This window comes from Oryctolagus cuniculus, chromosome 9 (genome assembly GCF_051225735.1).
Source record: "Oryctolagus cuniculus isolate XC-2025 breed Fujian yellow rabbit chromosome 9, ASM5122573v1, whole genome shotgun sequence".
In the NCBI taxonomy this organism is placed as follows: domain Eukaryota; kingdom Metazoa; phylum Chordata; class Mammalia; order Lagomorpha; family Leporidae; genus Oryctolagus; species Oryctolagus cuniculus.
Window position 1 is genome coordinate 99,454,526 of NC_142875.1, and position 26,341 is coordinate 99,480,866.

The 26,341-nt window shown below is 42.0% G+C and overlaps 1 protein-coding gene across 13 annotated transcripts in view; it reads left to right on the top strand.

Moving 5' to 3' along the window:
- Nucleotides 1-26,341, top strand: part of ERC1 (ELKS/RAB6-interacting/CAST family member 1) — a 522,480-nt gene that overhangs the window by 389,451 nt on the left and 106,688 nt on the right. For all 13 annotated transcript variants that reach the window (XR_016213449.1, XR_016213450.1, XR_016213451.1 and 10 more), the window contains one exon: nucleotides 2,860-3,004. Coding sequence is in view for 10 of the 13 variants with exons in the window: in XM_089304491.1 (XP_089160617.1) it covers nucleotides 2,860-3,004 (145 nt within the window). In the remaining 3 variants the exon portion in view is untranslated. The remainder of the gene's footprint in view (nucleotides 1-2,859; nucleotides 3,005-26,341) is intronic.

Sequence of the window (26,341 nt, forward strand, 5' to 3'; positions counted from 1 at the left end):
AAGCAGATTGTTCTTAACACAGCTTTTAAGTGTACTATGTAAAATTTAACCACATAAATTTGAAGTATACCATATGATCTTTTTTATCAGATATTTTAGGGAAACAGCAATTTTCCTTATTCCCAAAATGTCATGACTGTTCCTTTTTTTTTTTTCTTTCTTTTTTTTTTTTTTTTAAGATTTATTTATTTGAAAGGCAGTGAGAGAGGTCTTCCATCTGCTGGTTCACTCTGCAAATGGCCACAATGCCTGAAGCTGAGTCAATCTGAGCCAGGAGCTTTTTCTGGGTCTCCCACGTGGATACAGGGGCCCAAGGACTGGGGCCATCCTCCGCTGCCTTCCCAGGCCATAGCAGAGAACTGGATCAGAAGTGGAGCAGCTGGGACTCGAACTAGCTCCCATATGAGATGCTGGCATTGCAGGCGGCAGCTTTGCCCACTATGCCACAATACCAGCCCCGACTATTCTTATTTAATAGACTCCACATTCTTGTCTATCTCTGTCCTTTCTCAAATGAAAGAAAAACCTAAAAACTAATAAATGATAGATATTACTCAGAATTCATATGATTAACTGTAGTATATTATCAAAATATATTATTCTCTTGACTATGAAGCACATTTTGTAGGCAAATACTTATGTAAAAATCAAAATCAAGAATGTGCTTTCAGATGGAAAGGACTAAGGTCTGATCCTTTGTCAAGGGAGTTGTTAGAGGGTGAGAACCATGGGTATGGGAAAGAACATGGAATTCTGTGCAGTTGATAACATATTCCATTCCTCAAAAAATATAAGCAGCATCAGTGAGTGACATAATAAAAAATCTATTTGAGTTACACTAAAAATTAAAGATGCATCAAATCATACATCTTATTAAAAAGACATTATTCCAGTGGCTTAGACTCCACATCCTTTAAAATTTGAAATTTGAAATTAAATTGTCACCTGTTATATTATATTACTGTTTGGGAATTTGACATTTTACCCCAGAGATTAACTGTACCACTTCTTGACCAAGCATACCATTTATTAAAGAGTTTGGAATTCACTCAAGTTCCTTCAGAAACACACAGAATAATTTCTACCATTTCATGTTTTGAGCTTAAACACAGAATAAAACTCAGATCCCATTACCTTTGTATTTTGCAGTCAGCAAAGGTACTGACGACTCAATATAATTTCGATAGGGTAATTTATCTTTCATTCATCTTTTGCCATTTGCCTACAGAAATGCAGCACCCTTAAGAAAGCAGCTTTGTCAGACTCTGAGCTTCCCAAAAGGGCACAGATGACAGCAAGCAACAGGAAACTGTGCATAGTTAGACCATCTTGAACTCCTTCACCTTTAAGCTCATTTTACCACTTAACATATTTTTTTCAAGTGGTCAGAGGGTATATTTAGATTGTTGTTATCCCTTTGGTGTTGACTGGAGCCTCATGCTGTAAGCCATCTGCCATTTCTTAGAATTACCTAGTGTGGGGCAGTGAAAAGTGATCCTGGGGTTGATGAGAAGCTTCTCTCCTCTTGCAGCAGCAGAGACTAGTTAAAACAAATCCTCTTGTCCATGCTGTAAACTGATCTGCGCCCTCCATTTGTTAGTCCTGCTTGTTCAGGGTTCAGTACAGCTATCCATCCAGAATATTCAAAAGATAAGATAGGTTTCCAGTTTGTGGCTAAACTAAAACTCTTCCAGATGACAGCTGTTGAAACTCAATTATCTTAACAAAAGACAGAAGCAGGGTTAAACTTGGGCAGTGCTTTCTCCAATTCAACATTTCCTCAGGTCAAAAGCTCAAGTCACTTATATAGTCCCTGTAAATCAAATCTGTCTTCTTACATAAAAGATGAGCTACTGAGGAATGCACTTGGACTATGAAACTAATTGTTCGCCAGCTCCATTCTGATTATTTTATAAATGTATGGCTGCCTCCCTAGGAAATACCTCAAAGTTGTTAACTAGACCACAAGAAATCTGTAAAGTTTAAACTGTTGTTTCAAAATACTCAGGTTATTACCAACAACTGCAAACTTACTTGCATGGATAAGATAAAAAGAATTATCAGTGCTCAGAACAGAAGGCTGTTTCCAAATGCAGTGTCCTTGGTTTACAATATGTTATGTGAGTCCCATCTATACATGAAAATGGTTTCAATGTGGCTCATGCCTCAGTTTGCCTGGAAATGACAGAATACTTAGTGGAGGGATGGATAAAATGTGTAGGTGACAGGATTATTCTCTATTAAAAAATCGCTGTTTATTGCTTTTTCAAGTTTAACTCCAACTATATCTAGGAGTTCTTTTTAAAAACTGTAAACCGAAAAGCTAAGTTGTTACCAATATAATTTTTGAAGGTTTAATATATTTTTTAGACTTTGTTTCAGTAAGTTAACATGAGAACTACCCTTTAACACATTTTTCAGTGCACTCCCCAGTGGTAGTACCTGTGGGGACGGCGTTGTACAGCAGATCTCCAGGATATACCCATCGTGCTTAACTGAGACTTCCTGCCTGCTGGTTAGCAGCTCCCATGTCTCCTCCAGCAACCTTGCTTTGCTCTGATTCTGAGTTTGACCTCTTTAAATACCTCATATACATAAAAGCATGGGTGTTTGTCCTTCTGCACTGGCTCCTCTCACTTAGCATAATGTAGGACCCTTTGATTGAGATAGCAATATAACAACATGTTGAGGATATTTAGAGTTAGGACAAACCTGATTGAGCTTCCATGTTGAACTCAGGCAAGCTATATAAGCTCTCTAAGCCTCAGTTTCATCATCCTTAAATCGGAGTAATAGCGATAGTACCTTCAAAGAATTGTTATGAAGGCTAAATCAAAGTCTGGACATTTTCTTTTACAGGCAAGAAGCTCTTCTGGCTGCCATTAGTGAAAAAGATGCCAATATAGCTCTTTTAGAGCTTTCATCCTCTAAGAAAAAGACGCAAGAGGAAGTGGCTGCACTAAAGCGGGAGAAGGATCGGCTGGTGCAGCAGCTCAAACAGCAGGTACTGTTTGTGCAGGGGCAGCCTGACTCACACCTGTCTGCCTGACTGTGCAGTAAGTCTAGTGTGTCATAGTAGGCATCTGTTAATCCTGTCTAACTAATTCTCAACATAGAGACTTCTATCTTGGCAAATCGGTGGCTTTCTAGAAAGCGCAGCATATTGCTAAGGGGTCTGGTTAAGAAGCTGTTGCAAGTCTTCTGTGAGAATATTTTAAGCTTTGTGCAATGACTAGTACAAATCAGTGAAATGAAAAAAGGCTAATATGTTTATATCCCATCAGTTTCCTGTTACACAGGCAGTAAGTAAATTTTTATCAAAAGATTTCCACTTATTGCAAGCTGTATAAGCTCTAAAGGTAAGAACAAGATTCTTTTTCTTTTCCATCCTAAATTGTACCAAAATTTAATATTTAATTCATGTGAGTCCTTTCATTAGTGAAAATCAAAGTTAAAATTGCCCCTTTGATGATGGTTGCACAACAGTGTAGCTATCCCTAGTTGGACAATATGCTTAAAAATGGTTAAGGTGGTAGAATTTTCTGTAATGTGTATTTTACCACCATAACACAAAATGAGAAATTCTTACCTTTTGAAAATAGAGAAAGCTGAATTTTTAAATTTGAGTGCCCGTCTAACTTCAGAACTCTTCATCTGACCACTCCTATACTGTGCGTGTGCTCTGCAGTCACGCTCTGATGTCATCCTTCGTGCTGAGGCCCATTTCCTGTGCATTTCGGTTGCCAGAGTTGCTCTTCTGCCTCCAGTAATGAGACTGGGAAGCAGCTTTTCAGCAAAGAAATTTCCATTTTGAGGAATTAGTCATCGATTGATAGTATTTTTACCAAATTTAATGTTCAAATTAGCAAGAATCAATATTTACACAAAGTTTTTTTTTGTAGATTAAATTTAAAGCTGTTTAAAAGTAGACTTTCTGTAAATTTTTTTTAAGATTTTATTTATTTATTTGAGAGGTAGAGTTACAGACAGTGAAAGGCACAGAGAGAAAGAAAGGTCTTCCTTCCATTGGTTCACTCCCCAAATGGCCGCAACGGCTAGAGCTGCGCCGATCCGAAGCCAGGAGCCAGGTGCTTCTTCCCAGTCTCCCACGCAGGAGCAGGGCTTTCCCAGGCCACAGCAGAGAGCCAGATCTAAAGAGAAGCAGCTGGGACTAGAACCGGTGCCCATATGGGATGCCAGCGCCACAGGCAGAGGATTAACCTACTGCACCACAGCACTGGCCCCAGACTTTCTATTTATTTATAAGGCTGATTTTGCAGGGCAGACACTAAGAGATGCCCCTTTTTTATGAGATACGTAGAAGACCAGCAAAAAGTAACCCATAGCTTATTTACAAGCAAAGAAAACCTTTTCTAATGTCCTAAGATAATTTTTAGCAAGAAGAGAACATCATCCAGTATTTGAATGCTTGTTAAATACAATAGGGAGAATGTGGTTATTGATTAAAGACATCTGCCCAGAAGTTGAAAACTGGAATTTGGCTTAGCAAAACTGCTAATGAGGTAAGGGGGTATTGTTGAAGAAAATTCACTGGTTTGTGAGCTTGTTTTTAGCTATATCCATTCTCTTAAGTCATTAGGCCTGATCATACAGGCATATGATTTGAGAAATTTAGGGGCTCTTGATCACCCTAAGACACCAAATAGAATACAATGTCCAGCAGACCAGAGTTCTGTGTTTCATGTTTTCATTAAGTAAAAATTAAGGAAATTAACCTGTGAGTTTATAAAGTTAGAAAGGAGCAGCTAGAAGAATTCTCAGTTCTTTATATCTAGCCATATGCCCTGAATATCCTGTAGTGATGTGATCTATATAAAAAGAAATATAATATAGATCGCAGGAGGCCTTTCCTGCAGTCTTTTCCTGTCTCCCTTCCATGCGATCTTTCACATTCCTGCCCTCTCCAAATGTATCTTAGGTCTGCAAGGAAGAAGGAAGGAGTCTTGCAAAGACATTTGGTTTTTTAATCCCTCTAAGTGTGTGTACTAACTTTGGGACAAGGACAATGCCTTTTGGAAAGAGGGTATGGCATCAGTGCTGTTTTAATTTAAAGCCTTGAATTGATGGGATGTGCTTCATATTAAAAGCCATTTCCTAACAGGGAAGCAGTCAGCATTGACCAGACTTTCCAATAAATGGAGTTGCCACTGCCTGATGGCTCTTGGCCTTCACATGCAATTCCTAGTGTCAGAAAGAAGTGAAGCAATGAGGGATATACAGATTCTGGGGTCACCCTCTAATGTGGTCCCCACTAACACATACACACACACCCTCCCCCTGGTAGCTTGTTTCCTTCACTCATTTGTGATAAAACAGCACTTGGAGAGGCTGCATCAGAGGAGGGGACCAGGGCTGATGAAAAAAAGAAAAGCTAAAGGTTTTCTAACAAGTTCCAGATGTTCTGCAGCGGGTGCCAACCTGCATGTTCAGACTTTAAGTCATGAAGAAGCCCCTGTTGGGATTGTCAGGCACCCAGCTAGACTTAATGCAAACTCAGAACCCTGGAAAGCATCGTTACAGGCTGTTTTAGCCACAGCTGCTGTCACAAGGTGGCCTTTTTCCTCCGCATTATTTTCATCTCCTCACCTCCAGAATTTTACAGCCTCCATATTATATTTGCTGTTGGTATGAAGTCAGCCTTTGTCCCTGTGTACTCTGTACACAGATGTCATAGAACTTTTTTTTTCTGCTTTAAAATGTCAACTCTAACAATGTAAGAATAAAGGCTTAAGAATAAAAGGTGACCTCAGTTGCAACTATAATTTTGTAATCCTCTGCGTTAAAATTTTGTATCTGATAATATATTCTTTGTTCTAGTACTTTCTAGACATGAGAGATACAAAGACATAGTACAGGCTGAGTATCCCTTATCTAAACTGCTTGGAACCAGAAGTGTTTCAGATTTTGGAATATTTACATATAAAAAAGGAGATATCTTGGGAGTGGTGATAAAGCCTAAACACAAAATTTCTTTATGTTTCATGATACATCCTTTTTTAAAATTTTATTCATTTGAAAGGCAGAGCAACAGAGAGAGGGAGAGAAAGGAAGAAAGACCATTCACTGATTCGTTCCCCAAATGGGCACAACAGCCAAAATTAGACCAAGCCAAAACCAGGAGCCTGGAACTCCATCCAGGTCTCCCACATGAGTGGCAAGGACCCAAGTACTTGGGCCATCTTCCAGGCACATTAGGAAGTAGCTGGATAGGAAGTGGAGCAGGTGAGAGGCCTGAAATGCAAGCAGCCGCTGAACCACAGCACTGGCCCCCGCCCCATTTTTTTAAGGTCATATACATCTTAGATACATAGGCTAAAAGTAGTTTTGTACACTGTGTTTAGTATGCCCACTTTTTGGTTGTGACCTGTCACATGAAACATGTGTGGAATTTTCCATTTGTGACATCATGTCAGTTCTCAAAAAAGTTTCAGATTTTTGGGTTAGGGATGCTCAACATGCACTTGTCTTAAAGAAACTCCTTAAAACATTAGTTGTTCTCCTTAAAACATTAGTTGTTCTAAATGTCTGGCAGAACCATCTGTAGAAGGTTGTCTTGCCTTACCGTCTTTTTCTGCTAGCAGCTTTAGCAGAGCATCCAAATAGTATATGCTTTTCAGATCCATTGAGCACCTACTGTGTACCAAATACTGTATTAATGGAAAGTAAATGTCTTCCTGTTAACAGCCTGGTAGAGAGCAGCTGTGTAAGTCAGGTTGTTGCTCTAGCTACCCCTTTTACTGTTAGATTATTTCTTTGAGATTCATGTTCCTCATCTATAAAATTAGGATAATGTTATCTACTGTGCCGGCCTGCAGCACAAAGAACCGGGTTTCCTGAAACAGAGAGTGGGAATGCAGGGAAAAGGAAGATCAAGGCTCATTTATTCAACAAATCCAGTAGTATTTAAACATGACCAGTTGTTTACAAGAAGGAGCACAAAAGATTTACATATCAAAAAGGCTTTTAAGGTTACAAAGAGTTCCCAATAAGGTTCTTAATTATTGATTACAAGGGTACAATAAAACACTTAGGTGATAAATGCAGGTTTCAGGTGTGACTGATTGTCTATATCATGTCTTGTGAGAGGTTTAGCAGTAAGATAAGGTTCTTCCTGCCTCTTCCCAGAATCTCCTTAGTCCAATTGGCTGTGCCGGGAAGTCTCCATCCATATGTTTAAGTGTAAACAAAGGGAGCGACTGCCTGTGGCTGCCCACACCTACCTCACAGGGTTGGTGGCATGAAATTAAAAACAATAGCAAACCTTAAATCCCCTTTCCTTTTCAAAGACCCCTGTTGCACAGTAAGAACTATTCCATAGATGATACCTGTTACTTTGAGAGAAAGGTACATTTCAGTAGCTCTGGCTGTCTTCCTAAGTCATATCTAATTACTTTCTTTAATGCAGAGTGTGACTGCAGTGTTGAGAATTCCACAGCTAGCACACAGTGTTATGTTCCTGTGAGCAAGAACATATTTCTCAGAGCCGTCAAGAAAATAGACAGTGGTGGTTTTTATCCTTCTTTTCTTCCACCTTTTCTTTTTAATAAAATGACCATAATGCAGAATTTGTTTAAAGATATTTATTTATTTATTTGAGAGGTAGAGTTACAAACAGAGGGAAAGACAGAGAGAAAAATCTTCCTTCTGTTGGTTCACTCCCTAAATGGCCACAACAGCCAGAGCTGCGCTGATCCAAAGCCAGGAGCCAGGTGCTTTTTCCTGGTCTCCCACACAGATGCAGGGGCCCATGGACTTGGGCCATCTTCTGCTTTCCCAGGCCACAGCAGAGAGCTGGATTGGAAGAGAAGCAGCCAGGATTAGAACCGGTGCCCATATGGGATGCCAGCGCCGCAGGTGGAGAATTATCCTACTGAGCCATGGCACCGGACCCTAGAATTTTTTTTTTTTTTTTTTGACAGGCAGAGTGGACAGTGAGAGAGAGAGAGAGAGAAAGGTCTTCCTTTGCCGTTGGTTCACCCTCCAATGGCCGCCGCGGCCGGCGCGCTGCGGCCAGCGCAGCGCGCTGATCCGATGGCAGGAGCCAGGAGCCAGGTGCTTTTCCTGGTCTCCCATGGGGTGCAGGGCCCAAGCACCTGGGCCATCCTCCACTGCACTCCCTGGCCACAGCAGAGGGCTGGCCTGGAAGAGGGGCAACCGGGACAGAATCCGGCGCCCCGACTGGGACTACAACCCGGTGTGCCGGCGCCGCTAGGCGGAGGATTAGCCTAGTGAGCCGTGGCGCCGGCAGAATTTTTAAAAATAATTCTAATAGGGGCCAGTGTTGTGGTGTAGTGGGTAGGCACTGGCATTCCATATGGGTGCCATTTGGAATCTTGCTGCTCCATTTCTAGGCTAGCTTCCTGCTAACATACCTGGGAAAGCAGTGGAAGATGGCCCAAGTGCTTGGACTCCTGCACCCACATGAGAGACCTGAAGAAACTCCTGGCTCCTGGCTTTGGCCTGGTCCAGTTCCAGCCATTGTGGCCATATAGGGAGTGAACCATGGACAGACGATTTCTCTTTCGTCTCTCCCTCTTTCTCTCTGTAACTCTTTCAAATAAATAAACAAATCTTAAGAAAAAAAAAAAGTTCTAGTAGATCATTCTTAAATCTTAACATCATCATCAATGAAGAGCATCATTTAAATAGCCAAATGCCTGAAATTCTCACTACTAGAAAAGTGGTAACTCCCATGCATGCATTCTATCTCACTCACTCCCAGTGGTTTTCCAGTCGTTATATACCTGTTCTATATGTCTCTGATAGAACTTCTCGGAATTCTATAAAAATAGAATAATGGCAGATTGACTATCACTCTTTAACTGACTGTAATATGCTGGATACAGTGCTTAATACACACATCTGATCTTCACTACTCTGGATAGTGTTATCTTCATTATATAAGTGAAATACCCAAGATCTGAAAAAGGTTAAATTTCTTGGTTAAATTTCTATGAGGACTAAATGGAATTCTAGTGGAACCAGAATTAAAAGTGATTCTCTTCTTTTTTTGTTTTTTAATTTTTTAATTATTTATTTATTTGACAGAGTTAGACAACGAGAGAGAGACAGAGAAAAAGGTCTTCCTTCCATTGGTTCACCCCCCAAATGGCCTCTATAGCTGGAGGTACATCGATCTGAAGTCAGGAGCCATGTGGAGGCAGGGGCCCAAGTGCTTGGGCCATCCTCCACTGCCCTCCCAGGCCACAGCAGAGAGCTGAACTGGAAGAGGGGCAACCGGGACTAGAACCCGGTGCCCATATGGGATGCTGGTGCCACAGGCGGAGGATTAACCAAGTGAGCCACGGCGCCGGCCCCGTGGCCCCGTGGCCCCGTGGCCCCGTGATTTTCTTCTTAACTCTTGTATCTTATGTGGAAATTCCACAGTTGGAAATTACAAAGATTGAATTGGAATCAGAATGATAAAAACAGTGCTACTTTGTGATTTTATGGTATTTGTTCCCCTCAGACACAAGAAAGAATATATGCTTCAACCCCTCCCCTCTCTTTCGATGAAGAACCTAAAACAAGAAAGAAGTGATGTGATTTGTCCCTGTCTTCAAGTAACTAAGAGAAGCAGCACAAACCTGAATTTAGAAAGGAATAGTGAACTACATGATTCTGCCCTTTTTACACAAGACTTCCAAGAGGGCAGTACCCTATCACGTTGACCCCTGCTGTGGTTCTTAGAATGAGCGCCCAGAATTGCTTCACATTAGGCCTGCTCGGAGCTGTCTGCAAGCCATTCCTGAAAGCACCAGCTTGTCTCCCTCCCAGAGGCTTCCTCCCTGTGACTCATGGCCACTGCAGTTTGTGGAGGCTTTTCAGATGCAGGTGATGCGGAGGAGGGTCTGATCAATCCCTGGGGTTAGTGAAGAGATCATCTAGAACAGTCTAAGCCTGTGTGGCCAGTCTCTTTGACTTCTCTGTGGGGTTGAGAGGATCATCTGCATAAGCTCTGATACCCCTAAGTCTTCGTCACCTATGTATGTGATATACACGAAATAAGCAGCTCTTACAGTTTTCCTGGCAGCCTGTCAAGCATAGTCATTTAAAGGTTCAACAGATTCAGAGCTGTTCTCAAAGACTATGTAGTTGACAACCCACTTTTTAGGACAGATTGCGTTGATTTAGTTGCATTTGAGGAAGAGTTGCTTTTGGAGAAAACAAAAATTAGAACTCCACTGTGCTACCAGGAATTGCACTCTAGAGTGATACTGAAGCAAAACAAACATGCCTCTCGAAGACTTCTGTTTATTGCAAGTTCAACAACTTTTTACACTATTTCTAGGTATTTGTCACACAAAGGTTTCAGGTCACCTAGCCTAACAAACTATCCTTCCCTCATACAAGAGAGCTGAGCAAAGAAAATTTATCAGTGATTTGTCTCTTTATAAGAGCTCCAAACTAATTTTAATTCCACATTTCTAAACAAATTGTCAGCTCCCAGAGTGCTCAGCAGAATTATAAATGGATTAAGGATAGCTCAGCTGGGGCTGGCGTTGAGGTGCAGTAGGTTAAGTTGCCACCTATAATGCTGGCATCCCACACTGGCCCTGGTCCAAGTCCCTACTGCTGTGCTTCCAAACCCTCTCCTTGCTAATGTGCCTGGAAAAGCAGCAGAGGATGGCCCAAGTACTTGACCCCCTGCTACCTGTGTGTTAGACCTTGATGAAGCTCCTGGGTTCATGGTAGCCACCTAGGGAGTAAGCCAGGGAGGGAAAGATCTGTTTCTCTCCTCCTCCCTCCCTTCTTCCCTCTTTTCCTCTCATCTATCACTCTGACTTTCAAAATAAAAAGGATAGTTCACTGACTGAGTAGACCTGAAGAATCAAATAATGTGTGCGTACATGCAGTGTAGAAAAAACTTGGATGAGTTTCTGTAAGCTTACGCTTCATTTTTCTCAACTATGAAGAAAGATACCATCTCCTTCTTCTTCCCGTTAGGGACATTTGAAGATGAGCTGGCTTGTACCTTCAAAGAGAACCAAAATCTTATTGAGAAGATTGGCATAGTGGGGCAAACTGGGTGATTTATTACAGAAAGGTGTCTGTGCTCTGGGGAAGCTGGCTGATTTCCAGCAGGGCGATGCCAGGACTCCCCCTTCGCCCGCTGCTCAGTTGCCTGTTGTCTGCTCCTGGTCTCTGGTTTTCCATTTCAGTGTTCCAAGCGGAGTGTCCTTTCTGGGCACACAGGGGGCCCTGATTAGTCTTGGGAGCAATCCCATATGCTGCAATCAAAGGTTTTCATGTACTTTCTGAGTTTCCTGGTAGGTTCTACGTATTTTACTTGTTTAACCCTCATGAGACCACTTTATTCCCACAATCCCTAAAGTTCTTTATAGATGGGGGTACTCCATTTTGCCCCAGGTGTTTTCAATAGATACAGTATGAAAAGAATACTGGAATCAAGTAATTAATTTTTTTTTTTTTGACAGGCAGAGTGGATAGTGAAAGAGAGACAGAGAGAAAGGTCTTCCTTTTGCCGTTGGTTCACCCTCCAATGGCCGCCACGGCTGGCATGCTGCAGCCGGCGCACCGCGTTGATCCAAAGGCAGGATCCAGGTGCTTCTCCTGGTCTCCCATGGGGTGCAGGGCCCAAGCACTTGGGCCATCCTCCACTGCACTCCCGGGCCACAGCAGAGAGCTGGCCTGGAAGAGGGGCAACCAGGACAGAATCCGGCGCCCCAACCGGGACTAGAACCTGGTGTGCTGGCGCCGCAAGGCGGAGGATTAGCCTAGTGAGCCACGGCGCCAGTCATCAGGTAATTAATTTTTTAAAGTAATTGTCTTTTGTTAAGTTCTGTTTGCTCCTTAGTTGACAGTTTTTGTCTCTCTCTCAAGGAGCTACATATGGCACATATAATACTTGGTATATGATACCTTAAGTCTTATTTAATGCTTCGTCATATAAAGCTAAATGTTCTGACAATCACTGATTGTCATAGGAAACTGATCTATGCTCTGAATTAGCATTTTTGTAACCTAGCAGACTTTCACTCATCCGTAAACCTATATGTGTTCATGTCAGATTTTTCCCCATTCCTACCATGAATGCTACTTACCGTGTTAATAGTATTGAATGCTCTATCCAGAGAGCCCACTCGGAACCAGTTTGCCTCTCCTGTAATACGAACTCAGTCTCTTTTGATCCTATTATTTATGATTTTCATTTTAATATATTTATTTATTTGAAAGGCAGGGTTACAGAGAGAGAGGGGATTTTCCATCCACTGATTCACTCCCCAAATGTATGTAAGAGATATGATTTATTCTTTTTTTAAAATATTTATTTATTTGAAAGGCATAATTACAGAGAAGCAGAGGCAGGGGAGAGGAGAGAGAGAGAGAGAGAGAGAGAGAGAGAGAGAGAGAGAGGGAGAGAGGTCTTTCATCTGCTGGTTCACTCCCCAGATGCCTGCAATGGCTGGAGCTGCACCAGTCTGAAGCCAGGAGCCAGTAGATGGAAGATCTCTTTCTCTCTATCTCTCTAACTCTGCTTTCCAAAATAAAAAATAAATCTTTTTTAAGAAAGAATCTGGGCTGGCTCCGCGGCTCACTTGGCTAATCCTCCGCCTGTGGCACCAGCACCCTGGGTTATAGTCCCGGTTGGGGCGCTGGATTCTGTCCCAGTTGCTCCTCTTCCAGTCCAGCTCTCTGTTATGGCCCGGGAAGGCAGTGGAGGATGGCCCAAGTGCTTGGGCCCTGCACCTGCATGGGAGACCAGGAGAAGCACCTGGCTCTTGGCTTCAGATCGGTGCAGCGCGCCGGCTATAGCAGCCATTTGGGGGGTGAACCAATGGAAAAAGGAAGACCTTTCTCTCTGTATCTCTCTCTGTCTAACTCTGCCTGTCAAAAAAATAAAATAAAATAAAAAGAATCTGAAACTAAATCTGAGCTTTAAAAAAAAAATGTGTCTGACTTATACATTAATTCTTCAGAACAGAACTTGGAAGGTAAGAATAAATCATCTGGGGCCAGCACCATGGCCTAGTGGGTATAGCCACCACCCTCAGTGCTGGCATCCCATATGAGTACCGGTTCCATTGCTGGCTGTTCCACTTCCAATCCAGCTCCTTGCTATGGCATGGGAAAGCAGAAGATGGCTCAAGTCCTTGTGCCCCTGCACCCGCATGGGAGACCCAGAGGATGCTTCTGGCTCCTGGCTTAGGATCAGCCCAGCTCCGCCTGTTGCAGCCATTTGATGAGTGAACCAGCAGATGGAAGACCTTTCTCTTTCTCTTCCTTTCTGCCTCTGTAACTCTGCCTTTCAAATAAATAAATAAATCTTTTGAAAAGATAAGCCAAAGGTGACTTAATGGTATATGAAAGGATGTGTGGGGGCCGGAGCTGTGACGTAGCAGATTAAAGCCCCCTGGCCTAAAGTGCCGGCATCCCATATGGGCACTGGTTCAAGTCCTGGCTGCTCCTCTTCCAATCCAGCTCTCTGCTATGGCCTGGGAAAGCAGTAGAAGATGGCCCAAGTCCTTGGGCCCCTGCACCCACGTGGGAGACCTAGAAGAAGTTCCTGGCTTCTGACTTCGGATTGGCTCAGCTCTGGCCGTTGTGGCTGTCTGGGGGAGTGAGCCAGCAGGTGGAAGACCTTTCTCTCTCTCTCTCTCTCTCTCTGCCTCTGCCTCTGCCTCTGCCTCTCTATAACTTTGCCTTTCAAATGAGTGACTAAATCTTAAAAAAAAAAAAAGATTTATACATTTTATTTGAAAATCAGAGTTAGAGAGAGAGAGATCTTCCACCCACTGGTTCACTCCCCGAATGGCTGCAGCAGCCAGGACTGGGCTGGACTGAAGACAGAATTCAGGAGCTTTATCCAGGTGTCCCACATGGGTGCAGGGGCCCAAGCACTTTGGGCCATCTTCCACTGCTCCAGGTGCATTAGCAGGGAGCTGGATTGGAAGCGGAGTAGCCGGAACTGAAACTGGTACCCATATGGGATGCCAGAGTTGCAGGCGGTGGCTTGAACAGTTATGCCATAGCACTAGTCTCAGAGAGGTGTTTTTTAAAAGATATAATTTATATTCAGATTTTATGTATCCCATAAACACATAAAGGAACCTCTAAGCTTTGGGGGTGGCCACATGAGTGTATTTCCTCCCACATTTTTATAAATGCATGAAGAAGAAATCAGGTCACTCCTATAACATTATGGCTAGAACTTTCCCTAGCTAAATCTCTCAGTTCATTAGGTACCTTCTCTGGCTTCTCCATAACTGCAGGTGATGTTGCTGAAGTTCTGTTACCATAGTAAGGATTGCAGTAACAAATGAGTATTCCTTGCTTTCCTTTAAGAGCCACTTGCAGAGGCCAGTGCTATTGCATAGCAAGTGAAGCTGCCGCCTGCAGCGCTGGATTCCCATGTGGGTGCCAGTTCCAATCCCACTGCTCCACTTCTGATCCAACTCCCTGCTAATGCACCTGGGAAAGCAGCAGAAGATGGCCCAAGTACTTGAGCCCCTGCACCCACATGAGAGACCCAGATGAAGCTCCTGGCTCCTGGCTTCAGCCTGGTCTAGTTGTGGCCATTGTGGCTATTTGGGGAGTGAACCAACAGATGGAAGGTCTCTGTCTCTTTCTCCCTCTCTCTCTTTCTCTCTCTCTGTCTTCCTCTCTGTGTGTGTCTCTCCTTCACTTTCTGTAACTATGCCTTTCAACTAAAATAAATCTTTAAAAAAAGAATGTATAGTTCAGAAGTGGACAGAAAATTACAATTCAATCTGTATATTGATTCAATGGCCCTTATTGACTTGGTTAGCTAAACATGTTAAATCTCCTTAAGATCATTCTATCCTCTTCAACCCTAGAAGTTTGAACTTTAAGTATTTAATATAGATATCTCTTTCCCTAAGTCACTATAAATATTAAGTGTGGTTAGATTATTCCTGGCGATGCTGTCCAGATGTATTTGAAAGAAACTGGATGGAAAGCATTTTCCATTCACTGTCTTCACTTCTGGAATTTCTTTGTACTCCCTTGGCTTAATCTCTAGTGTTTTTTTTTAATAAGCTTATATTTTAATTCTTTTTTTATAGTTTTTAAAAATTTATTTGAAAGGCAGAGTTTCAAAGAGAGGAGGAGAGAGAGATCTTCCTTCTGCTGGTTCAATCCCCAAATGACCACAATGGCCTGGGCTGGGCCAAGCTGAAGCCAGAGGCCCGGAGCCTCCTCCAGGTGTCCTACATGGGTGCAGGGTTCCAAGCCCTTGGGCTGTCCTCTACTGCTTTCCCAGGTGCATTAGCAGGGAACTGGATTGGAAGTGTAGCAGCTGGATCTCAAACTGGCACCCATATGGAATACCAGCTTTGCAGGCTGAGGCTTAACATGCTATGCTACAATGCCAGTCCATTAATCTCTACTTTAATATTTGCTTCAAGACTCATCTTTTCAGTTTGGAATTTTGTAACCAGGAAATTGGTATTTGTCCTTATCATTAGGATAGCTCTGCTATGCTTTTTTTCTTCACACACATATTCTTCTTCCTTTGGGCCATAAGTTGAAACAAATGAGAGGAGAGGTACAAGGGAGGGATTAAGAGAGAAGGAAAAAGGGGGTAAAAGAGAGGGGAAAGGAGTAGAGAGAAGGAAAAAGGGAAACTGTCCACTTGTACTGAGTTGTTAACTTCTGTTTCATGTTTATTCTAAATCAAGTTATTCTCACTAGTTTGGCTATTCTAATATTAAGAATTTCCCTCTGGGCCGGTGCCGCGGCTCACTAGGCTAATCCTCCGCCTGCGGCGCCGGCACACCAGGTTCTAGTCCCAGTCGGGGCGCCAGATTCTGTCCCAGTTGCCCCTCTTCCAGGCCAGCTCTCTGCTGTGGCCAGGGAGTACAGTGGAGGATGGCCCAAGTGCTTGGGCCCTGCACCCATGGGTGCGCCGGCCGCAGCGCACCAGCCACGGCGGCCATTGGAGGGTGAACCAACGGCAAAGGAAGACCTTTCTCTCTGTCTCTCTCTCTCACTGTCCACTCTGCCTGTCAAAAAAAAAATTAATTAATTAATTTAAAAAAAAGGAAAACTAGAACTGTGATCAGCTGGTGGCCACATGCTTTGTCTGACGAGGCAACCACTTTTTTTTTAAATTTTTATTTATTTATTTGACAAGTAGAGTTACAGACAGTGAGAGAGAGAGAGAAAGGTCTTCCTTTTCCGTTGGTTCACTCCCCAAATGGCCGCCACGGCCAGAACAATGCCGATCCGAAGCCAGGAGCCAGGTGCCTCCTCTTGGTCTCCCATGCAGTTGCAGGGACCAAGGGCCTGGGCCATCCTCCACTGCCTTCCCGGGCCACAGCAGAGAGCTGGACTGGAAGAGGAGCAGCCAGGACTAGAATCTGGCACCCACATGGGATGCTGGCGCAGCAGGCAGAGGATTAACCAAGTGAGCCATGGACCCTGCCCCCAAGGCAACCACTTTTAATCCCAGCTTCTTGTGACCTTGCAAGATGTGAACCCTGTGTTATCGAAGCGTCTCCCCCTGCTGCCGAAAATCCATATTTTTATATAACTCCCTTAATTTCTAAATATTGACAACTAATTTATTCTTTGTTTTCTTATCATTCAGACCAGCTGCCTAACTTGCCTTTCTGGGCTTTATCTTCCTCATCTATAATATTGGCTAAATAGTTCATGAATTGTGAAATCTAAAATATTTTCCATATTTTGATAAATTAACATTCACCTATATTGTATTATCTGCTAATTGCTATCATTAGGAATAGTTTTATAAGAAGCAATCATGAAGTACAAGAAAACATGTGTAATGATTGTTTAAATTTATATTAGAAATTTACTTATTTTGTGCAAGTATTATTATTTTTAAAATACTGCATTTTGAAGTTAGAAAAAAATACGAGTGAGTCTGGTGTTGTGAACATAGTGATTTAAGCTCCCACCTTTGACACTAGCATTCTTTTGGGCTCCAGTTTGTGTCTTGGCTGCTCCATTTCCTATCCAGCTCCCTACTAATGTGCCTGGGAAAGCAGTGGAGAATGGCCCAATTGGTTGGGCCACTGAACCCATGTGGGAGACCGGATGAAGTTCCTGGTTCTTGGCTTTGGCCCAGCCCAATTCCAGCCATTTCAGACATTTGGGGAGTGAACCAGCAGATGGAAGCACTCTCTCGCGCGCTCTCTCTCTGTAACTCTGCCTCTCTCAATTAAATAAATAAATAGATCTGTTTTGAAAAGAAAAGAAAATCCAGGGTACTCATTATTCCCTTAAGATTTTTCAGTCCTACAAAGAAATACATTATATTTTGATGAATTCTGCTTGATTGGAGATAAGTAAAATCCAGAGGACGGGAGATGTGGGGAAATCCCATCTCTTCTATTTTTTTGGCCATCAGTTCCAGATGTAGGAAAATTCTTCACAACAATTCAGTAAGACTCCTTCTTCTTTTCTTTCCTAGCATGAAATCTAACTTGCCCTTCCTTTTGTAAGACTGCTGCCTTTTATGATGCAACTGGGAATTAATTTATAAATCTTCTGAGTTTCCTGATCTCTCTTGAATTGTCTTAAGGCAAATAAATCACCCTAGGTTTCCTGCCCTTATACTGGTACCCTCCTAGCCCTGTGTCTTCTGTGTGTCAGATGGCATGATTTATAGCTGCCTTTCCTGTGCTCATTGACCTGGGTCTGAGCATCTCATTAAGCATCAGTGAAACTAGAAAGACTGGTTTGAAAGTGGTTCCCTCTGGAATCAGTCAGGCCCCTGTGTCCCACAAAAATCTACTCCTGCACCTCTTTTGGTCTCTGTTGAACTAATACAAATACTTAGTAGTATTGAATATGGTGTCAAGTGATACTTGCATTCAAGTACAAGAGGGATGATGCTAAACTAGAGCATTAGCTGCTGCAAAATGCCCTTTTCAGAATCTGAAATGCTCATGACCAAATTAAACCATCTGTGCTACTACATATGTAGCTTTCCAGCAAACAGTATTCATGCCATTGTTCATGTCGTTTCTTTTGATTTGACCATTTGCCCAGTCCTGTTTCGAGTACTTTATGTGAATTAACTCATGTAATACTCACTGCAACCCTGTGAAACATAGTTATTTTTGTCTTACAGAGGAGATGCTGAGGGACAGAGGTCAAGTAATTTGCCCTAAGTCATGTAACTAATGAAGTGGTGAGGCAGGATTTCAAACAGATCGTCTCTCTCCAGAGCTGACACTTGAAATATGCTACCATTATATGCTTTTTTTTTTTAAGATTTATTTTATTTATTTGAAAGACTGAGAGAGAGAGGGAGGGAGGGAGGTTTTCCATCCTCTGGTTCATGCCCCAAATGGCTGCAACAGCCAGTACTAGCGCAGACTGAAGAAAGGAGCCAGGTGCTTCATCCAGGTCTCCCATGTGGGTACAGGGGCCCAAGCACTTGGGCCATCCTCCATTTTGCTTTCCCGGGCACATTAGCAGGGAACTGGATCATAGGTAGAGCGGCTTTACCCACTACACCAACGTGCTGGCCCCCGTCATATGCTTTTGCTAAGAGATTTCAGTAGTCTTCAGTTGTATTATTAATGATCCCATAACACTGTTGTAATAAGTAGTACTTTAGTCTCTCTTGTTTTAAATTAACAATGAGTTAATATACTTTACTATAAAGGACTTTCCTCATTTTTAAAAAATTAATAGAATCTTGATGGTAAAAATCTCTTCCCCATCAAGGATCAAAAGATTTCTTCTTGTTTCAATAATTTTTTTTTTTTTTTGACAGGCAGAGTGGACAGTGAGAGAGAGAGACAGAGAGAAAGGTCTTCCTTTGCCGTTGGTTCACCTTCCAATGGCCACCACGGCCGGCGCGCTGCGGCCAGCGCACCGCGCTGATCCGATGGCAGGAGCCAGGTACTTATCCTGGTCTCCCATGGGGTACAGGGCCCAAGCACTTGGGCCATCCTCCACTGCACTCCCTGGCCACAGCAGAGAGCTGGCCTGGAAGAGGGGCAACCGGGACAGAATCCGGCGCCCTGACCGGACTAGAACCCGGTGTGCCGGCGCCACAAGGCAGAGGATTAGCCTAGTGAGCTGCGGCACCGGCCTCAATAATTTTTTTAAAAATTCTTGACTAGATTATTAAGTCAGAGGGGAGAGGCCAATGTTGTGTTATAGTGGGTTAATGATACCAGCTTCCTGTATGGGCTCCTGGGACCACTTCCAATCTAGCTCTCTGCTAATGAGTTTGGGAAAGCCATGAAGGTGGCCCAAGTTCTTGGTCCCCTGCCACCCACGTGGGAGACCCAGAAGAAACTCTGAGCTTCCACGTGGCCATTGTAGCCTTTTGAGGCATGAACCAGAGAATGGCAGGTCTCCTCTATATATAACTCTGCCTAGCAAATAAATAAATAAGTCTTTTTAAAAGTGGGAGGAAAAGTGAAATGATAGGCTGGCTGGTTTTTAAGTGGCTAAGTTTGGAAATCCATGTGTTTTAACCCTTAATTATCATCACAGATAATTTTGTTACTAAAATGCTATTATTGTCCTATATATATGTATAGACACATACATGTAAATATAGCCTCCAAAATATGTAGATTTTATTCAGCATTAATTAATCTATGTCATTAAAAAGAACTCATAGAGATCAGAGTTTGGGAAGATACTACAGAAAAAATCTAGAAAATAGTGACTACCAAAGGGTGAATACCTAAAGATTTTTTCCTCTATACTTGAAAAGTTTCATAAAATTATAAGAATTTATTTAAATAAATCATTGAGTTTTAATACTAAAATAGTATTTATGCTGTTGGTTTGCAAGGTGGAGAATGTTTAAAATAAAGTTAGTCATATTGCCATTCTCATTCCTGACTAGGGCATTCTGAATTGGATATGATGTTTTTCCTGGACTTGTATAAAATAACAACTTACTAATGGTCAGATCTAAAATTATGGGTTCTCTGAAAATAATTTTGAACATGAACATTCTGGGCCTACCTAGCTTTTAACTAGCTGATTCATCAGAAACATACAAAGACATTGAATGGATAGTACTATGTTTAAACACATATGTTCTCTTAACAAGCGTACCCAAATTGCAGACCTGAAACCAATACTAAACTGGCTACTAAAATCCAGATTATAAAGCACACTTCGAGGCCTCGCTGATTCTTCAGTGACTCCAAGTCATTGGCCTCAATCCAATGAAGGAACATAGTTGCGTTGTACCACTCTGGTCCACAGTGTTCAACATTTCTTAATTTCTTTTTTTTAATATTTATTTTATTTATTTGAAAGACAGAGTTACAGAGAGAGGTAGAGACAGAGAGAGAGGTCTTCCATCCGCTGGTTCACTCCCCCAGATGGCTGCTACATTTCTTAATTTTAATGTTTGCTCAATGGCAGATTCTAAAAATCAAGTTTTCTTTTGTAACAGTTTTCCTCACAGTTGCCTCCCTAGCTACCTTATTTAGAAAGGGTAGCCAGGAAAAACAATATACTGTAGAAAATAAGTTTTTCAGAAGTCTAGTTCATCTGATTGCCATCTAGAGCTCTGTATTTAGACACCAAAGCAGTGGTCACATTAATATTAATGAGGCTGGTGTTGTGGTATAGCAGGTTAAGCCACCGCCTGCAGCACTGGCATCCAGTATAGGTGCTGTTTCAAGTCTTGATTGTTTTACTTCTGATACAGCTCCCTGCTAATGCGCTTGGGAAAGCAGTGGAAGATGGCCCAAGTACTTGGCCCCCTTTACCCATATGGGAAACCTGGAAGAAGCTCCTGGTTCCTTCTTTGGCTTGGCCCAACCCTAGCAGTTGTGGCCATTTGGAGAGTGAACCAGTAGATAAGAGATCCTACTTTCTGTCTTTTATGTTTACCTCTCTCTCTGTAACTCTATAAATATGCCTTTCAAATAAATGAAATAAATATTAAGCCTGATAATCCTAAAACAGTAGATGAAATTATTCGCTATTGAATCACATCTGTTCTTATGACCATGTGCTGAAATAATTTTCTTTTAGCACATGATAGGAGAGAAGGCAAAATTATGTTTTTTAACAATATGAAACTAAAATAGGTTGCTTTTATGTCACCTGCAACACCAGCAATAGCTGAACATCCTTCTTTTCTTTACAGTAATATTGTGACTGTAGGGGAGGGACTTCTTTTTATTTTCAAAAAAGAAACTTACATTGAAATATAGCACACGTGGTAAAGTGCACATATCATAAATATATGCACCAGTGAATTTCATGAGGGAACACACTATTGTATCCACTACCCACATCCAGGAAGCAGATCTTACTTTCCTATACCCAGAAGCAGGCCCTCATGTTCTCTTAGGGCACCACCCCTGCCTGCGTCTGCAACAGTGACCAGTCTCCTTAATCACTTCTCATAATATTGGTTTGTTATATCTTGAAATCAAGACTTTAAGATTTACTTTTTCTTAATTCTATTTTATAATTATTTTACCATTTGCCACATTCATTTCAAATGTAGACATTATATGGATACACTTATGTGTGTTTTCTTGAATATCACACAATGAAGGATTCATGGCAGAGATCATAATGTGGAGAAAGAAGAGTATATTGTCACTTACATGGTCTGATTCAGTGATAGCAAATGATATGACATCCTCACAATTTTTCTACTGTCTGTGTTAACTTCCACACCATGAGGTGTCACCTCACTCCAGTTAGAATGGCTGTTATCCACAAGTCAAAAAATAAAAAATGCTGGGAAGGTTGTGAAGAAAAGAGTGTCCCAATACACTGTTGGTAGGAGTGCAAATAATTATGGAAAACAGTATGAAGATTCCTCAGAAAACAAAAAGTAGATCTACCCTATGACCCAGCTATCCCATTCCTGAGAATATATCCAAAGAAAATGAAACCAGCATATGAAAATGATACCTGCACTCCCATATTTATAACAGCTCAATTCACAGTAGCAAAGATACAAAACCAATGTAAGTATCCATCAACTTATGATTGGATAAAGAAAATGTGGCGTTATACACAATAGAATATTAACCATTAAAAAAAGAAATCCTGACATCTGCAACAAAATGGATGGAACTGGAGATAATTGTTATGTGAAATAAGCCAGATCCAGAAAAACAAATATCACATGTTGTCTCTCTCTTTTTTTTATGATTTATTTATTTATTTGAGAGGCAGAATTACAGTCAGAGAAGGAGAGACAGAGAGAGAGAGATCTTCCATCTGCTGGTTCACTCCCCAATTGGGCACAACAGCCAGAGCTGGGCCAATCCAAAGTCAGGAGCCAGGAGCTTCTTCCAGGTCTCCCAGATGGGTACAGGGTCCTAAGCACTTGAGCCATCTTCCACTGATTTCCTAGGCCATTAGCACAGAGCTGGATCGGAAGAGGAACAGCCAGGATACAAACCCGTGCCCATATGGGAAGCCAGCACCCCAGGCAGAGGCTTAACCTACTGTGTCACAGGGCTGGTCCCATGTTGTCTCTTTTTGTGGAAGTTAATATATAGAGAGAGTATAAAATTTGTGTAGGCTTTAAGATTTTTCACCAGTATAGCACTGGAGACACAGAGGGTACAGACATGAGTCACCAAAGACTATTCCCAGGCCTTGAAACCTAGTGGAGTGTGCCCTGCTGCATTTCAGACTTGCTCGGGGCTGGTGGCATCTGTATTCCTTTCTTGGAATAGAATGTCTGTCATATACCTGCCCATGGATGAATTCTACAGAGTCCCCCTCATTCCCAGTTCAGATGATTTAGATGACAAGACTTGTGGACTGATGAGGGTTTTTTTTGTTATTTGAAAGGCAGAGAGAGAACTTCCATAGCTAGTTTGCTCTCCAAATGCCCACAGCATCTGGGTCTAGACTGAGCCAAAGCTGGGAGCCCAGAACTCGATCCAGGGCTCCCATGTGAGGTATATGGACCCAATTACTTGGGCTATCTCCACTGCTTCTCAGGAGGCACATCAGCGGGAAACGGAATCAGAAGCTGAGCCAGGACACAAACCAAAGGACTCTGATACTCAGTGCAGGCGTCCTAAGCAGTGACTTACTCCTTCCTCAAGCTCCTACTCCCAATGAGATTTAGATGAGATTTTTGAGTGATGGGTTTTTGTTTTATTATTGTTGTTTTGTGTTTTTATCATGGGTTAAGATTTTTGAGGATTTGGGGATGGATGAATGTAATTTTCATGTGAGACAGATGTGAATTTGGGAAGACTAATGGACAGATTATAATAGATTGAATGGCAATCTCCAAAAGTGTATATTCATATCCAAATGGAATTCAGGATCTCAGGATGAGATCATTCTGGATTACCTAGGTGAGTCCCAAACCACATGGTATGTCCTTAGGAGAGACAGATGACAGACACAGAGGACAAGCTGTTGTGAAAGCAGAGGCAGAGATTAGAGTGATGTGGCAATGAGCCAAGGAATGCCCACAGCCACCTGAAACTGAAAGAGGCAAGGAAGGATTTTGCATGAGAGTCTCCACAGGGAACGTGTAATTGCCATCACCTTTGCACCTCTGGCTTCCAGACCTGAAAGGAAATACATTTATGTTGTATGAAGTTCTTTGTGATAACTTCTTTTTGCAGCTCCAGGAAACTAAAACATACAGCTTCTTGAGTCCTTCATATCTACGCTTTTGCTCTACGTCTTCAGGGTCACTAGTCAAGAACAGGGTAGAAAACACGCGTCATTGCCTCTGGTTTACTCTGGGAAGGGGCAGGAATTGAATTGAACATTTTGTACCACACATTTGTCAAGGTATAAGGATACAAAGATGAATGTGACAGGCTTGTTGCCCTGGAATGTGTTGGGTTCCCTTTTTATTTGAAAGAGAAAGGTAAATAATTTTTGTGTAATGAGTAGCGTTACTGATGTATGCAAAGAAAGCATTCTGAAGGCAACCAGAGGTCAAATCACATTTTCTAAAGAAGGGAGAGTTAGCTTCACATACTGATGTTGTGGTACAGCAGGTTAAGCCACTGCCTGCGATTCCAGCATCCCATCTGAGCACTGATTCAAGTCTCAGCTGCTCCACTTCTGATCTAGCTCCCTGCTAATGGGCTGGGGAAGTGGTGGGGGATGGCCCAGGTACTTGGGCCCCTGCACCCACGTGGGAGACCTGGATAGAGCTCCAGGCTCCTGGCTTTGGCCTGGACCCCGCCTCACTGTTGGCGACCATTTGGGGAGTTAACCAGCAGATTGAATCTCTCTGTCCCTCTGTCCCTCCCTCCCTTTCTCTTTCTCTCTCTCTCTCTCTCATACTTTCAATTATTTAAATAAATCTTAAAAAAAAAAAAAAAAAAAAAGTGGCCTTAGCCTCATGAGAAAGCTAGCAAAAGAACCTTCTTAGGCATAGAAGTCAACTTGACCTGGGATGCTGAAACATGGAGCATTACCAGATCAGAGAACTAAAAGTTATTCATTGTTATCAGTATATTCTATGTGTGGGATGTGATATGAGACTTTGGAGCTAGAGAGGACAAGGTATGGAAGAGCCTTGCCCTGACAATGCTGAGTTGAGCTTGGACGTGACCTTGTAGGTAATGCTAACCCATGGAGAGATTATTAGTCCCACTGATGTTTTCAGAGTTTTTTTTTTCATTGATAAATCCCCTGGCAGTTAGTGGAGGAAACCAGGGATGAGGAGGGGAGCTGGAGTGAGAAGAGTAAAACCAGAGAGTCTGTTTACAGAGTCTTTTCCTGGTACCCAATATGAAATGATGAAAACAAGAACATGGGGCAGTCAGGATTGAGAGGTAGTGTATGCACTAGGCTATGCTAGTTTATATCCTAGGCAAACACTACCTACACTCAGTGGCTTAACAATGAACGTTTATTTCTTTGTCATATGAAGTCCATGGTGGGTCTTGTAGGCTCAATGAGACAGTTGCGCCCCCCCCCCCCCCAGCAATTCAATGATCCAGCTCTACTCAGTATTTTATAGCTTAGCTCTTCAAGGATGAAACCTTGAAGAAACCACTGGGGAGCTCAGTGCTGTTTCTTGATAGTCAGGGTCCTGAGGTCACTTCCCCCCACATACTGTGGTCAGTGTCAGACATCTAGATTGGGTGTATAGGTAGATGAGTTTCACTAATTGATGGGAGTAAGCCCTAAGAAAGACCACCTATGGAAGAGAATACACTATGTTACTTTTAGTGGATTTGATTTTGAAGTACCTGTATTTTATACCCAGGTAGGTCTGTCAAGAAGGCCTTTGCTGGAGAATTATGATGCTCCAGATAAAGGTGAGAGCTAGATATAGTGATTTTTGTAGTCCTCAGAACAGAAGTGCAAGTGAAAACCATGAAAATGGAATAGCTCATTCGAGAGAGAATATAAGCAAGTTTTATATATACATATATACACACATATGTGTATATGTATATATTTACTATTTTCTCACACTTAAAATATTGTATGAGCCATTCTATCTTTATTGAATAAAACTTAGCCAGCATGTATATCCTTTGTATAGCATATGTTAACTAATTACAGAATTGACTTTATTGGATGTGAATTGCTAGAACTTTTAATGAAGTTCCAGGGCTTTTAAAGATATTTTTGGAGACAGGAATTGTGGCTCAGCAATTTAAGCTGCCATCTGTGAAGGCAGCATCCCATATCAGAGTGCCAGTTTGAGTCCCAGCTGCTCTTCTTCCACTCAAGCTCTCTGCTAAGGCAAGCTCCAGGCAAGGCAGCAGAAGATGGCCCAAGTACTTGGGCCCCTGCCACCCGTGTCGGAAACCGGGATGGAGTTCCTGGCTCTTGGCTTCAGCCTGGTCCAGGCCCAGTTGTTATGGCTATTTGCAGAGTGAACCAATAGTTGGAAGATATTTTTCTCTCTTCTTTTCTCTCTGTCACTCTGCCTTTCAAATAAATAAACCTTTTAAAAAGATATTTTTCATGTCTAACATATGTTGAAAATGCTTTTAATTGTTTGTGGAATAATATGTTATAAGTGATTATAATGTGTATTCCACTGCCCTTTTACTGTTATATCTTACAAATTAAATAAAGTTCTATCTCTAGAAATAAGCACATGGAAGGCATGTACTGTACTAGTACTCCAAAGAGGTAGAATAAATGTAGGCTTTAAAAAAATCATAAAAGATTCTGTCCAAATTCTATCAGATTCAGATTATTTTTTCTGTTTCCTTTTAAAGTATCTTAAATTTTCTATCCTTTCTGCATTTAATTCCTTAGCAAAATTATGTAGTGCCTTGGAGGAGGGGGAGAAGAAAATCTTCGGTGGATCAATCTCGCGAAGCTCATCTTTATATATTTTGGGTGGCAAATTATATATTTTTTAAAATATTTATTTATTTATTGGAAAGTCACAGTTACACAG